Raw genomic sequence first — 15399 nt, 5'->3', positions numbered from 1 at the left:
GTTTTTTTTTTTTCGCTTGGTTTGTTTGAGGCTCACTGTTGATGGCTCGTAAAATGGTGCGGAGAAAGCATGAACAGCAAAAGAAAAATTGTTACGCTGGGATTTCTTTCGTAAGGAGTGAATAAACCGTGCTTCAGTCCATTACACGCTCAAGTTGGGGGTTTTGCTGTCCTTTAATCTCTCTTCAGTATAAAAGCACTGGCACTCAGGTGGCTGCCAGATTATTTCAGGCTGATTCCCAATTAAATCTGGGCACAAGCTGCCTGAGTCCCCCCGTGATTTTTTTCCTGTCCCGGTGAGCATCGTGACCCCTCAGTGCTGCTACTCCTTCTCAAGGAAATGCCAGGAGCCCTGCTGGGACAAGGTGAGTGAGTTCCTCTGCTCAGGCAGGTCAGGCAGAGCATCGTGTGCCTTCAGCCCCTCTGCTCTGGCAGCAGATTGAGGTAAGGCTTTTTCAGCCTTCGCACTCTTGGGTGATGGGGCTCATCACCCCAGGATTTTGTGCAGGTCAGAAATAGGTGTTATTTCAATAAAGAACTGGTAGATTCAGGGAGGGCTGAGCATGGCTGCTCACTGCAGCAGTGTTTGGAGGTAGTGTCCAGCTCAGAGAGCCGCCAGTCACAGGCTGCAAGGATGAGCTGGGGCAGAGATCTCTCCCTTGCTGCCTGGGCTTAAACCCTCTGCCTGCTGTTCCTGGCTGTCTGAAACAGCATCCTGAGCTGCAGGACTTCGGGTCTGCTCCCACATGGCTGTTCATTTTGCCTTCATTGCCTCTTTTTAATCAGAACAAGTGAGGTTGCTGCAGGAGTAAAAGAGAGTGTCTAAGTCCTGAATTGCCTGTTCTCCCGTGCCTCCCCATCCTTCACAAAAAAAAATTGTAAAAAGAGGTGGAAAAGCTCTGCCACTGCTTGGAAACGTGGAAAGCAATTCCTTGGGCTGCTGAGTTGCTGAGGATGAAGGCGAGAAGAAGCGCCTGGGACATCTGCAGGGTTTTCTTAGCAAACCTCTGCTTTTTCTGGGAGCATTGAGCATCTCTTTTGTTAGTAAATCACAGCCCTTACTCCCCGAAAATGCTGAGTCCGTAGACAGGGGATGTACAACTGATAGACAGAAGAGGGGAAAATTGATTAAACCTTGGAGTTTTCTTCCTGTCTTGTCCTGCTGATGGACAGAGAGTCTTGGGGCAGCAGCTGGTGCTGGTGTCCCCGGGTTACAGCGCCGTGAGCCGGGCAAGCCGCCGGTGCCTCAGTCCCCACCAACAGCAGCAAATCTTCCTCAAGAAACACTTTCCAGAGTTCTCCTCTTCCAGAAACCAATGTAGGAAAAGCCAGAATCAGATCATTATCGTTTTTAAGGTGCTTGTTGTAAATGACCTGCCTGAAAAACGCAGTTCTTGGTCGGCAGCGTCTTTGCGCGTGCCAATTTTACTGCGCGTATCCTCGAGGCTTTGAGGAGAGCTCGCTTGGCTAAAAGTTGAGTAACAGGTAACTAACACCAAGCAGTTGTTAGAAGTTTGATTAACTCCTTTCCATTTATGTTCCTTGGGCATATCTATCTAATTTTGCCCTCAGGCTGGCAGATGCGTGGTTATTGCAGCGAGTGTCGCGGTATCAGATATTTTTCTTGCACCTCTGAATCCTGCAGTTTGAAGTGGGAAAGCTTTTCGTGTTTGTTATGTAAATTTCTGCAGCTTCTGGACAAAGACAGAAAATGGAAATGTGGCTCTGCCACATATCTGGAGTCTTAAAAAAAAGGCACAAGGAAATAAACGAAAGTGGTCAAGGTACTGATATTAACAAAGTAAAAAGAGCCATGTGAATGTACAGGAGGGAGCTGGCTCTGTTAGAGAGTGCTTTTCCTTTTGAGGGGTGAAAAGAAACTTCTATTTGTTTGTGAATTTCACTTTTTTTTGATCATAATCAGTTTTGCTTCCTGGTTCTCATGGTCTCATAATTTGCTGATGGTATTTGTGTTTTCAATCCATCCACTCAGGGCTTCCAACTTCTTAATTTGAAAAAGATTTTGCCGAAGGTTTTTACTTTCCCTCCTTCCCCCCTTAATGTAATGAAAACATTTCCATGAAAATTAGATTTTGAAATCTCTCATAAAACTGAAAGGTTTGGTCTAAACTGCTCGAACGCTTTTAATGAACATCAGCTTTCTGTCATCTGCACTGAGTTTCCACTGCTAGCCGGTCTATTTTCCATCTTTTTGATGATGTATAAAGCAGTGATTGCATGGGAAAATATTATCTCAGGGTTAATTTGTGCAGCCCTTACTCACACGAGTCATTGCATGTGATTCAATGGACCACTTATGTGTGTGCCAGTTGATGAGTATTAGTGTTTGAAGACCTGACCAGCAGCCTTGAGTCATGCAATAAAGGTCTTTTTTTTCGGCCAGCGGAGTATTTTTGTGCGGGCATGGAGCGGTTTTGCTGTCTGCAGTCGGGAGCTCCATCCTTTTTCCTCTCAGCAGAAGTGCAGAATGCATCAAAATCTGCGATGTGAGGGAGCCTGAAAGGAAAAGAGCAAGAGCACGGACAGAGCAAAAGCAGGAGGGGCTGGGAGAGTTGGGTCTTTCACAAGGCAGACACAGAATTACAGGGCTGTAATTCCTTCAAGGATGTATTTTTATTTTTCCCCCCGGTAACCGAGTTGACTCCCATGGTTTTTGACATCACCAGAATGACTTGATGGGATTATAGGTGTTTATTCCTGGTTGGGAGTTGTTTATGATATATTTAATCGTTTTTGAAACCCATATTAAGGAGCCCTGAGGGAGCTGTGTTCCTGCTGGGCCTCTGTTGCATAATGAAGTACATCACGAATATTTACCAAGTGTCACAGTATTCCAGCCTTGGGCCTCTGTTTCTGGGGAGGATGAATCACTGCACTGCTGCTTCCCCACCCTGCTCGCCTTTCCTAAAGGAGCCTTGGATTTTGGGGCGGATTATGGAGATTTGAAGCAAGACTCAGCACAGTCTGGCTGGAGGAGCTGTTGTCCACGGCTCTGATGTTTGAACTGTCCTCTTGGTGTTACATGCAGGGTACAGAAAGGCTTCTGCTTGGGTGGTGGAGCAGGTTTTTAGTCTGGTTCCCCCAAGAAAAACCTGTTGTCTGGTCTCTGCACGTGGGAAATACCTTCAGAACCCGCTGGCTGCTCTGGTGGGAGAGCAGACGGCTCCAAGGAGGGGTGAATGGCAGTCTGGAGGGCATGGAGAAGGATGGCACCAGTGCCTCCTCCTGAGGGGGAGATGCAGCACAAATCCAACCTCTTACCACCCCCTGGGAATCTCTACGGAGGCTCTGTGTTACAGACTCAGTGGAAACTCACAGGTGTAGATGTAGCAGCCCTACAATGTAGGGATTTGTCCTTTGTCACCCTGTGTTGGGACAGTTTTCCCATTGTCCAGAGCCAGCACAGCTCACAAAGCTCCTCAGCACCTCAGGGGCTTTTCAGCTATGATTGGTTTTATGGAATTCCAGAATGGTTTGGGTTGGAGGGGCCTTAAAGATCATCCAGTTCCAACCCAGACACTTTCCACCATCCCAGGGTGCTGCCAGCCCTGTCCAGCCTGTCCTTGGACACTCCCAGGATCCAGGGGCAGCCACAGCTTCTCTGGGCAACCTGTGCCAGGGCCTCACAGGGAAGAATTCCATCCATTTCATTCCTTAGCTGGAGATAATTTGAAGTTTGTCACGGCCTTCCTCACCTTTGCATTGTTAATGTAGGTTTGCCCTGGAAATCTATGCTGTTCCTAATTCATGTTTCTTTTCCTGCCCTGTTCCTGCTGCTCCCTGGAAGATGCTGTGAGGTGGGGATGGGAGCTCAGCAGAGCTGCCCTGCCTGTCTGCTGGCACTTTGAGGGCATCACTTCAAGAGAAGTTTCTTTCCAGTGAGAGTGTCTGGAGGATTCTGGCTGAGGAGGGAAGGGAGCAGTGGTGCTGAAGCTGAGGGCACCTCCTGCAGTGGAAAGCATCTGCAAGGATGAGTCTGTGAAGGCCAAGAGAGGCCTGATGAGCAAGCCAGGGAGCATCTAATTCAGCTTACATAGCATTCTGGGCTCCTTTCTCACCTCCAGGGGCCAAGAAAAGGTTACAGCACAGTTTAAAGCATGTGTCCCAGACAGTCTGGGTTTCATACGTGCCCATGTGAAGTGAACGTTTGCCTTGGGGTGGCAGCCCAAGACATCCTGGTGCCTCATATTCCTGGAAGGGAAGGTTAGATGAGAGGCAAAGGGAGCCAGCTGCACTCTTAACAAATCACTACATCCTATTGCAGCATCCAGTTCATATTCCACCCAAATTTTCCCCCTATTCTGGCTAGAGAAATTTTCCTACAGGAGAAACTCCAGCCAGTCAGCAAGACTGCTGGGCAGGGCAAACATCCAAAGAGACGCTCAGGATCTGGCTGGGACCCTCTCCACGTCTTGATGAGCTGCTCAGGCAGCAAAACTGCTCTTGCACTGAGAGCTGGAACTCATCAGCAGCTTAGGGACACTGCTTCCTGCTCTGAGCCCACCAGCAGATGAACTTCTCTTTTGGCCTCTTTGACCAAAGCAAAATCAAAGTTCTCCTTGGTCCTGCCAGTCTGGGGCAAGAGGGAATTGCCAGCAGCAGCTGCTGAGTGGGCAGGCTTGCGAAAGGAGAATGGAATCAGGCTCTGGAGGGAGCAGCAGGGCACTGGGATCAAAGCAGGGTGCCTGGTGCTGATGGAGCGAGGGTGGGTGGCTGCAGAAGGCAGCATCCCAGCAGCTTCCAGCCCTTCAGAGTAGGTGCTGGAGCAGTGAAGGTTGAGGATTTGAGCTCGTGGGGAGCCTGGAGTGGTCTGTCTGCTCTGGGCTTTGTTGTGCTGAGTGAGTGGTGGCAGAGCTGGGTTGAGCTGCAGCTGAGTGTGCCAGTGAGGCCCTCAGACCTGCTCAGTGCCTCTGGAAATCATCTTCTTTTTTGGAAGTGTCACTAATGCGATCCACATTTGTTTAAAGAAGAAAAAAAAAACCAAACCAGGGATGCTTGCAGCTTTCAAAGAGCTGTCACTTCTGCCCGTGTCAGCTCAGCCGCGGCGGGGCTCGGTGGGGATGGATTGGACTTAAAAGGGAAAAGTGCCTGAGCCGGAACAGTGAAAACAGAGTGTTAATGCTCTGGGGCTGCTGCTGCAAAGGGCTGGCCCTGCTGGTGGCTCTGCAGGCAGCTCCTGTCCCCACCAGGCCTGGGCTGGTTTCCCATCAAGCATTAGAACCCTCTCCCTGCCTTGTGGCCCCAAGTGCCGGCAGCTCCGTGCTCATCGTCCTGCCAGCAGCATCACCTGTACCTGGGTGCAGGGCACAGAGCAGGGGCTTGTGAATCCAGCACAGAGCAGGGTTTGTGAATCCAGCACAGAGCTCCTGCTCAGAGTGCATGGTTCCTGTGAACCAGGAAGGCTGCAGACCAGGCTGTGTCCCCAGGAAGGCTGGCTGTAGGCACGGGCTGCTAGCGCTGCCTGTCCAGTGCCGCGTACTTGAGCTTGTCAGAGGAAATGTGTTGGTGATTTCACACTCAGGGAGAGGAAGAAAACTCTCAAGACCAGCCCAGAGCCAAGCTCTGCATCCTGCTGCCTTTGCTGTGACTGCTGATGGGACTCTGTCCGTGTCTGTCCATGGGAGCTGAGGTGAGGGTGGAAGCACAGCGTGGGTTTGATGCACACACAGCAGGCAGCCCCTGGAGGAAAGCAATTGCTCTGTGTGTTCCCCAGGCAGGGAGAGCTGCTCCATTTGGGAGAACTGCAGGGCAGGTTTTTAGGGTCAGGTGTGTGTTGGGTAGGTGCTGGGAGCAGCCTACCCAGAAAAGGCTTGCACCCAAAATCTCAGTTGGAGCAGAAGGGATTTTCTTCCTCCAAACATCAGACCAGATGACCCAGCCTGTCTTTGGTTGCTCAAATGCACCTTTGTGTGTTGGCCACAGAATCTTGAGGTCTGTTTTACTTTATACTCCCTGCCATAACTTGACCAGGATCACCTTGCCATGCCTCAGTTTTCCTACTCATATAACTGGGTACAACCCTGAGCCCTAATTAGGGGCTTTGGAGTTTTCTGGCTATGTGTGTTGTGTAAGAGCTTGGCTTAAAGGGCAGTTTGGGAAGGTTCTCCTCCTTCTGCACCATCCCCAGCAAACTGCTATTCCATCTGCTTGTCTTTGTGGAGTTAGCATTGAGAATATCCCCTTCCAAGACCTGGAGCAACCTCAGCAAGGTTTGTTCCTGCAGGGAACCCACCTGGTGCTGCTGTGTGCACCCCCCCATGGGCTGGGGTGGCTTTCAGGGTTAGATTTTTGCACATGGATGTGAATCTCCTGAACATCTTGAGGTGCCTGGGCTCTCCACAAGCCCAAGGGGTGCAAGGAGCAGCACGTGCTGATCAGCAGGACGGTCCCTGGAGTGTTTGGTGGCAGGCAGTGAAATTCCCAGCGGCTGGTTGGGATGGTCGCACTCTTTTTCTTGGCTGCAGCCCGCTCTTGAGTGTTTGGCCAAAAAAGATCGTTACTGAGAGTTTGTTTCATTTGGAAAACTTCTGATACGTGTCATGGAAACTAGGAGGACTGCTCAGGAATAAGTGCTTGCAGCACTATGCTTGTTTGTGATTTGTTTTTCATTGTTTCCCCTCAATTTTTTTTTTTTAAATCAACTAATCAGTAAAAAGAAACAATCACCTGTGATTTAGGAGAAGGATCTCTCATTGTAAATAATAAATTAGTGTCAGGAGACCAGGCAGACAGAATGGTTGATGAATATCCTGCAGGCTGAAAGTTGTTTATCAAGCCTGTTTGAAGACTTATGACTAACAAGCTCATTTACAGAGCTTGGAGTCTGTTCATGAGCCGTTCTCCAGCTGGGAGGATGTGGGAATCATCAGAAAATGTATTCACAAGTTACTCGATCATTTAAAAAAACGATCAAACAAACAAAGACTGGTTTTTGGAAGGGAACTGTAAATTCCTCTTTCCCCCCCACTGGGTTTCTGAGGCATTCCCGTTAGGAAAATGCAGGGCCTGGAGAAGAATGCAGAGCTCCAGTTGCTCACTAATGCCCTATTTTGGTGCAGAGCCTCCTGCCCAGTGCCCTGCCACCAGCCAAGGCCTCCAGCTGGGGGGGAGCCCTGGCAGGGTGGATCCCTCTGCTCTCCACCATGATTCCCAGTGGAGAAGTTGGGCTTGCTGGGGGAAGAGGTTGCCCATGCTCCTGTGGTGAGATCCCAGAGATGTCCCCATGTCACAGTGCAGTGTTTCTCCCTGGAAATGAGAGCAGCACGGGATCTGGAATGAACTGGGAGCACAGAGGCTCCCTTGGAGCGCTGTGGATCCTGTGGCTGTGACTGCCAAATCCACGTTCCTGTGACTTTCTAGGTAGAAGTCTTTCTCCCCCCTGCCTTTAATCCACCAGAGAAAGGTGGGCAGCATGGGATCTAGGATGAACTGGGAGCAAAGAGTGCTGTGGATCCATGCCTTTTGTAATTCTGCTTGTCTGGCCTTGGACCAGCTGTGCTGCTCAGTGCAGAACACCACATCTTTATGAGAGGCAGATGTTTCTCACCCTCAGCATGTCCTACAGCTTTGCCTTGTTTGTGGGCCATCCTCTCCCTGTGCTCGGGAGAGCTCCAGGTGGGCTCTGTGTGTCAAGAAGGTGCAAACTGAGTCCAAAAAAGTCCAGAGAAGAGCTAAACAGAGGTCTGGCTCCAGTTTAGAAGGAAAGAAGAGGTGCTCAGACTCAAGTAAAAATTGATTTCGAAGCCCACCTACTGCCATTGCAGATGTGAGGCAGTAGGGACATCCTCCCAGGTCTGGAGAGGGTAAGGAAACCTTGGAAGAGATTGCCTTGGAAGGAAGCCTTGTTGAGACTTCATCACAGATCTGATGGAGACAAACAAGGAATAAACAGCATAGAGCTCATCCTGCCTTGGGAAGGGAATCCTCCCAGGTGTCAGGGGCTGTGTGACTTTAGTGGGAACTTGTTTGATCCTGAGATTGATCTGTTCTGGCCAGCACAATGGTGCTGCCTCTGAATTTCCCCCCATTGCAGGCAGGGTGCTGTGCTGTGCTCAGCTGGGATGCCTGTGGGGCAGGAGGCACCCATGGAGCTGAGTGTGGGTGAGGAAGGGTCACAGTCACTGTATGGAATGATGGAAAAGAAAAACTAGGGTGTGGTTAGCAGCAAAACCACCCCAGAAAGCTGCTCTTCATCATTTTGGACAGGTTCACCTTTGTGCATTTTGTGTGTTCCTCTGAGCAGAGAGAGCTGATGTCTGGAGGAGGTTGCCTTGTTCTGGGGGGGTTGAAGAGCTCTGTGTGGAGCTGGGTGCTGAACCCTGGTTTTCTTGCTTTGTGATGCCAGGCTCCCTGTCATCTCTTGCTACACCCATGGTGCTGCTCCCCAGGAATCCTCAGAAGGACTTTGCTTTCTGCTCTGCTTCCTTGATCTGCACTCTGAGTGGGAGCACTGTAGGTTGTGTGATGGATCACTGTCCCTTTCAGGCCACAACGTGTCAAAGGTTCTTCCAGACACTTGTGGTGATGGAGTGAAATCCACATTTCTGTGACTTGCTAGGTGGAAGCCTTTCTCCCCCCTGCCTTTAATCCATCAGAGAAAGGTGGAATGAGAGCCAGTGGCTGTGAGCAAAAGCCAGACATGCATTCAGAGGAGGTAGGAAATGCATTTTTTAGCTGTGAGATGCTGTGTAATCACTAGAAATGACTCCAAAGGAGAGCGCTGGCTGCTGCATCCATGAATATCTGGAAGCCCTTTTGGAAGAGCAGCTTTAGTCAGCCATGAATTATTGATCTCACCAGTGGGGTAACTGGGTGAAATGCTGTGGCTGAGTCTCACACAGCAACTGAAGAGCTCAGCTCGGGCTGAGGGATGGGAGATGTGCTGCAGGCATGTTCCTGCCAGGAAACCAGAACACAGGACCAGATGGAGAGCACAGATCCACTTGGTGCTAGTCTGTTTACAGGTTTGAACCAAAACATAGCGAGAAACACAACAGGAAAGCAATGTCCTCATCCCTGATCATAACTCAGGCCCTTATGTGAACCAGCTGCCTCACATTTATGGGACAAAACCCTCTCCAAAATCCCAAATCTCCAAAATCCCAAATCTCCAAAATCACAGGGCTGTGAAGGGCAAACATCAGCCCTGCAGTTTGGAATAGCCCAACTTTCTCTTGCATTTCAGGAGCTCTTTGGAGTTTACTGCAGCTCTGAAGGCAGCAGGCTGTTGTGTGTGATTTCTGCTATTTCTGGCCAGGTGGAGGCTCTGAGTGAGCAGTGTCTCCTGTAGCTTCAACCCTGCCAGCTTTTGAAAAATGAGGAAAACAGGGAGAGCTGCAAATCTAATCAGTGCTGGGGAGAGGGATAAACGTGCTGAGCATCCTCGTGGGACAGAGCATCTCTGAAACAGTGGGGTGAGCTCCTTGGGGGGATCAGAGGTGGCTGTGCAGGGCTGGCACCAAGGGAAGGGTTTGCAGAAGGGTTTGCAGGGTTGGGGTGATCAGAGCAGTCACCCATCCCCTGTGTCCACACTCCACTGTGCATTCAGTTGTCACCAGCATGGAAAGAGCTGCTGAACCAGCAATGCCCAAAGAGCTGCAGAAGGGCAGCTCTTCCAGGAAAGTTCATAAAACAAAGCCCTCATGGCTGGTTCTCTGCTCCACCACTGAGCCCGTGGCAATGGGAGCCTTTCTCCACCTGGCTGGCGTGGTCATTTTCCAGCCCCAAAGCTCAGTGCTTGTGGACATGTGGTCATGGATGTGCTGCTGGCCAAGGAGTGTGGAGTTGTGGGGGTTTCCAAACGTGCTCTGTTCCTAGAAGGGACCTTGAGTAAAAAGTGTGCCGAGAAATGGTTTGGCAATGGTTTGGTTTGGAGGAATTACACTTTCCTTCAGTGTGATTAATAACGGGGATGTGGGGGGAAAGATCAAAATCATCAAACTGCTCTAAAGACATTGCTGGGCTGGGCCATGTTCAAACCTCAGTCTGGGTGTGAAAAGCCAGGTGGTCTGAATTTGTCCCAGATCCTCCAAGCAGGATTCAAGGTTCTGAGTCTATCCTGGTGCCTCCCTAAGCACATGAGACCTGCCCCATGCAGAGCCATGGCTGCAGCTCCAGGGTGTTTGGTGCCACCACGTAGTGCCCACACACATCTTGTCACCTGTCACAGCTGAGACAGGAACTAAAAAATGCATTTCCCTGCGAGAATCGTGTCTGTGCTGCAGAGACCATCCCTGGAGACCACCATCATCTTTGCCCAAGTCCTTCTAAAAACATGGTTATTCACCTTGATGATCAGAAGGTACCACAAGGCAGGAGTGGGAATAGGATCATCCTTAGCTCTCTGTGACATTGATGGGTTTTGCTGCAGGATGTGCACTGGCTGTTAATTCCGTTTTGGGGCATCTTCTTTGTAAAGAGAAAAATCCTTGCACGCCCGGTGTGCAAGAGAGAGGTGGGTACCTCCTGGGGAAAATGCCCACCCTGGCCTGGGCTGGTCCTGCTGCTTGTTTTGGGAGGGTTGAGATGATGCTGAACCCGCTGGAATCAGGGATGCTGTCATTATCTGACAGCAGAAGCTGCTGGGGAGGCAGCGCTGGTCTGTCCTCTAACAGTGTTGACAGTCACAAGAGCCAAAGAGAAGGGGACTTTGCTACCTAAAAATGTAGCCTGGCCCTTCTCAAGTGAATTGCTTCTACATCAAGAAATGCAGGTCCTACTCAAATGCAGCAGGCAGAGAACTGCTGTTAGTTCTAGCAGGATAGAGGAAGCCTTCTCCAAATTAAAGCAGTTATGGAGAAATCAGCTACATTGGGCAAATACTTTGCTTCTGTGTTTCATTTAAAAGCAGCATCTAAGTTGCTGGAATAAAAAAAAAAGATTTTATAAGCCTTCAAAAGGCAGGGTATCTCAGTTTGAAACCTCTTTTTTTTCTCCTAGAGTTTGCATGGTAGAACTTTTGAAGAAGTCAGCTCTGAACAGGCTTTTAAAACAGAGAGCTGAGAGCCATCGGTGGGTGCCAGTGCCCCGTGCTGTGTGTTGGGGAAGAGATGCTGCTCCGGAGGTGTGGGGAGATGCAGAGGGGTTTCTCTGTTATTCTGGTGCCATCTACTGGCCCAAGCCCTCAGGAAGGTCTGTGGCAGCGGGGACTGGAGCCGGGGTGGGGTGGCCAATGTCCCCTCAGGAGTGGGGACTGCATTCCCTCCCTGCAGGGCACACAGGCACAGTTGGTGCTGCACGTCCCATCCTCTCCAGCTCTGCTTTCCCCACGATTAATAGTTAAAAACACCAAAATCTGGAACTTGGTCTGCTCAGTCAGCTCCTCCAGTCCTGGTCTTAAGGAAGGTGAGGGGGGTTATGTGAGGGTGGCAGTGGGTGGCCACTGTGCACCTCCAGGGATGCCCATGGAGCAGCCTGGGCTGAGCTCTGCTGGCATTTTCCTTTGTTTTGTTAGAGCAGCAGGGTGAGACTCTGGGTTCTTGTATCTTGTAAAATCTTGGGCTCACCCAGCTGCTGGATCTTTGCTGCTGACATTAATAATCCTCTTTCCTTTTTCCAAGCCACCAGGTTTTCAAAAAACGAATAGGAGCTGAATTACCTTCACGATTTCTGTTCAAATGGTCAAAACTTCTGTTCAAATGGTCGAAACATGGTTGAAGTTGGCCAATTCCTCAAAAACTGCCATGAGATCAGAGGCAAAGAGCACATTGCATTGTAAGCATTTCCTCTGGCGAGCCAGCTGGGAAAGTTGGGCTGCCCTTCTGGAAGGCACTTCGAGGGATTTGGGATTTGAGGGCGCAATCCAAAACACCCATCTCCTGTGGGAGGCTGCTCTGAGCTCTGCCCCATGGCTTCTTCCCCATCACTGCCTGTCTCCTGCTTGCCACACATTGCAGGCTGGCTTTGCTGTGCCCGTGTGGCAGGTCCCTGAGGAGAGGATGTCCTCTCTCTCTGTTGTGGCTGCTTCAAAGAACCTGAGGCGCGTCCTCGGCGCGCTTCGCTCCAGCGTGGCAAGCTGGGCTTTGAGCAAGGCACAGCCCAGCCAGCACAGGGAGCACGGGAAGCCAGGAGAGAGGAACAGATCTTTGATGGGGTTTTCCAGCAGCTTTTCCCTCTTTTTTGATTTTGCAGTTTAAGGCCAAGAAGCACAGCAGGAGATGGTGGAGAAGCAGCATCTCTGCTCTGGCCAACAGGAGGCATTTCCCCTCCTCTAACCCCCGTGGTTATTATCATTTGCAACTTTTAAGGTGTTTGAGTTTCAAGCCTTTGACATTTATTTCCTTATTTCCTCTATTTCCGTATTTCCTCTGATGATTTGAGAGAAGTCAAAGCCCTTTCTTTGTGAAAACTGGAAGCGTGGGGAGTAGGTGAAGGTGAGGCAGGCTGGTCCCAGTAACCAGGACTGCCTGCTGGGACACCCCAAAGCTATCTGGGCAGTCACAGGGATTTGGTGTTGTTTTGGGGCAGCCTGGCCTGTTTCAGCCAGTGCTGGTGGAGCTCTGGGGCAGATCTGTGATTAGGGTGGCTGTGGGCACCCTTCTCTCTGGGGGAGTGCAGCACCAGGGCTCCCGAGGCAGGCACTGAGGATGGGACCCCTGATTTTGGCCATAGGCTGGCAGGTAACCAGGAAAGGGTATAACCCTTGCCCAGGACTGAGGGTTTTGGTATTTTATCTGTGCCCAGGTGGTAGATTCCATAAAACTGCCAGAGCAACTGAGAAACAAATGCCTGACCAACAGAAGAGGTTTGTGGAGAAATCTGTAGGTTGTATCACAGCCTGGGCTCAGCAAGCAAGAGGACTTGAAGTCAGCTGTGCATAAATGATAATCTTTGGGAGTACTTGAGCTCCCCTGAGCAGAGTCCTGTTAGCCAGAACCAAATGTGATATTTGTTTTAGTAACTCATCCATCCTTCATCGGGGATGAGTTCTCCAGCTCAAAAGGAGATTTTTCATCTCCAGCTCCTGTAATGCTCCTAATGCTGGGACCTGATTTGGTCGAAATACAACTTGGGTTTGCTTTGTATGGAGACTTGGGATTTTGCTCCTGTGGGTTTTGATTCAGGAAGGTGTCTTTTTCATCAGGGGGCACTTGAGCTATGTGCTGAGTGAAAGCAGGGTGTGAGCTGCGAGGGCAGGATCCGTGGCAGCGGATGACAGCGCTTTGATGGGCTCCTTCTCATCAGAGCTTGGGAAATAAATCCGGATCCCAGGACACTCACTTGATGATGTTGGCTTGGGAGAGTAAATTTAAAAGACCTTTTTTTCCCCTAAAGCACTCCAGGGTCTGCCTTCCAGGCTCTGCCCTATAGAAATTGCCATCTGACTTGTGGACCAGGAAATGGCTGAGATTTTCCTGTGCATTGTCTCGAGTTGGGCGTTTCAGCCTTTAGTTCTGTGCCTGACTGGGAGTGCCTAGAGCAACACCTGGCTCTGCAGGTGGATTTAGCTGACACACTTCAGCTTTTAAAACAAAACAGCTGATTAATGACAGGCTGTGGTGTTTGTGAGGATGCCCAGGATGAGGTGAGAGATGAGAATCTGTCTCCAAGTTCTCAGAAGGCTGATTTGTTATTTTATTATATATTATATTAAAAGAATGCTATACTAAAACTATACTAAAGAAAGAGAGAGGATACATCAGAAGGCAAGCAAGAATGATAAAGAAAGCTCGTGACTGAGCTGATGGTGATTGGTCATTAATTTAAAACAATTCACATGGAACCAAGCAAACATTCACCTGTTGGTAAACAAATGTCAAAGCCACATTGCAAAGCAGCAAACACAGGAGCAGCAATCAGATAATTATTGTTTTCATTCCTCTCTGAGGCTTCTCAGCTTCCCAGGAGAAAATCCTGGGCAAAGAGGATTTTTCAGAAAATATCATGGTGACAACAGGCCATTACTGCCAGGATGCCAGCTTTTGCCTGGTTCCCTAAACAGAGAACCCAGAGCCTTTATGGGAAGACTGTCACTACCTGAATGTGCCATGCCCCCACAGCAAGAGCAAAGCCCAGTCTCAGCATTGCTTGAAGGATCGTGGCTTTTAATTATTTATTTGATTTTTGTATTAGGCTTCAGATTCTGGGGTCGTGTTAAAGCCTGGGATGACAAAAGCACAATTCTATCAGTGTGTGTACGGCAGGAGGATGAGACTCAGCCAGCTTTAAGGTTTGAAAGAGCAGAGAATGCAGTGAGAGAAGGCACAGCCAGTCTGGAGCCTGTGTCCATGCTGATCTCCAGCAGTAGCACAGTTCTGGGAGGATCCAGCTTAGGATGTGTGAATATTTGGGTTGGTCCTGCTGTGGCATGCACTGCTGTGCATGAACAACTCTGAGTGGCACAGCCATGGCAAAGCTCTCCCTGCTCCCCAGCCCAGTAAGACACCCTGAATTTGAAGCCAGGTGACAATTGCTGGCCTTGCAGGGGTTAACTGGTGCAGGCTGGGTTTTACAGGTGCTAGAGCAGGCAGGGTGTGTGCCACGGGCTGCAGCTGCCTGCAAAAGGGACTCGTTTTCCCCTTTCTTCTCTGTTGGTGCTGCACAAGTCCTGTGGATGGCTAAATCTCCTTCCAGAACAAGGCAGACAAAGGGTATCTGCCCAATAAATCCCTGTCTCTGTAGGTCTGGGGAAGGAAACAGAAAAGTTTTTGCCAACCAGAGGGACAGGAACGTTTTACAGCTCACCGAGCAGGCTCCAGGTTTGTGGCAGGAAAACATAGCTCAGGCTGACCTCTCTGGAGCCCCCTTTGAGAGCCAAGGTGGAGGCTGTTTCTGGACGGTTTCTGGACTGTCACTTTTTCCAGGTTAACTAAAGATAGCCCTGGTGCAGTGCAGACAGCCAGTGATGGCTTTTCCCTTCCCCAGGCACGCTCTCTGTGCTGCGTGCACTCTGCGTGGACACAGCATTCATCCTGAGAAACACCAGCAGGGACTCCCAGCTCTGAGCTCTCCTTTGCCAGAGCCTGAGGGGAAAAAAGCTTGAGGACCTGAGGAGTTTGGTGGCAGAGCTCTTTCCCCCTCGAGGAGGTGGGAATAATCCAGGGACAGGGAAGGGAGGCTGCATTTTGTCCCAGCTGGTGGCTGAGTTGTGCAGGATCAGGAGGTGATGGAGCTCCCAAACCTCCACACTGTTGACCTCAGTCTATCCCAGCTGACCATCTAGCCTGGAGGAATGGGATGCTTCCCTCATATTCCTCCCTAACTTAATGAACTGTGGGGACAATGAGTTCAGGGTATCTTTGCAGCCTGCTTAGAGCTTAGCAGCCATCAGCTTAGCGAACCCCTTGCAGAAACCAGCTCGCTGTGTCCCAGCCCTGTGCCTGAGCTTGCCAGCGAGCTGGAGAGCTGGGGAGAGGGATGTGAGCAGTCCCAAAGCACGCAG

General features: G+C 50.2%; 1 protein-coding gene across 1 annotated transcript in view; it reads left to right on the top strand.

Moving 5' to 3' along the window:
- Positions 1 to 324: 324 nt before the first annotated feature.
- Positions 325 to 15399, top strand: part of PRRX1 (paired related homeobox 1) — a 35569-nt gene continuing 20494 nt past the window's right edge. Inside the window, exon 1 of the mRNA XM_031061685.1 lies at positions 325 to 364. Coding sequence (XP_030917545.1) covers positions 340 to 364 — 25 coding nt within the window. The 5' untranslated portion in view covers positions 325 to 339. The remainder of the gene's footprint in view (positions 365 to 15399) is intronic.

This window comes from Geospiza fortis, unplaced genomic scaffold (assembly GCF_000277835.1).
Source record: "Geospiza fortis unplaced genomic scaffold, GeoFor_1.0 scaffold5, whole genome shotgun sequence".
In the NCBI taxonomy this organism is placed as follows: Eukaryota; Metazoa; Chordata; class Aves; order Passeriformes; family Thraupidae; genus Geospiza; species Geospiza fortis.
The sequence above is the reverse complement of the archived record's forward strand: the minus strand, read 5'-3'. Positions and strand labels throughout refer to the sequence as shown.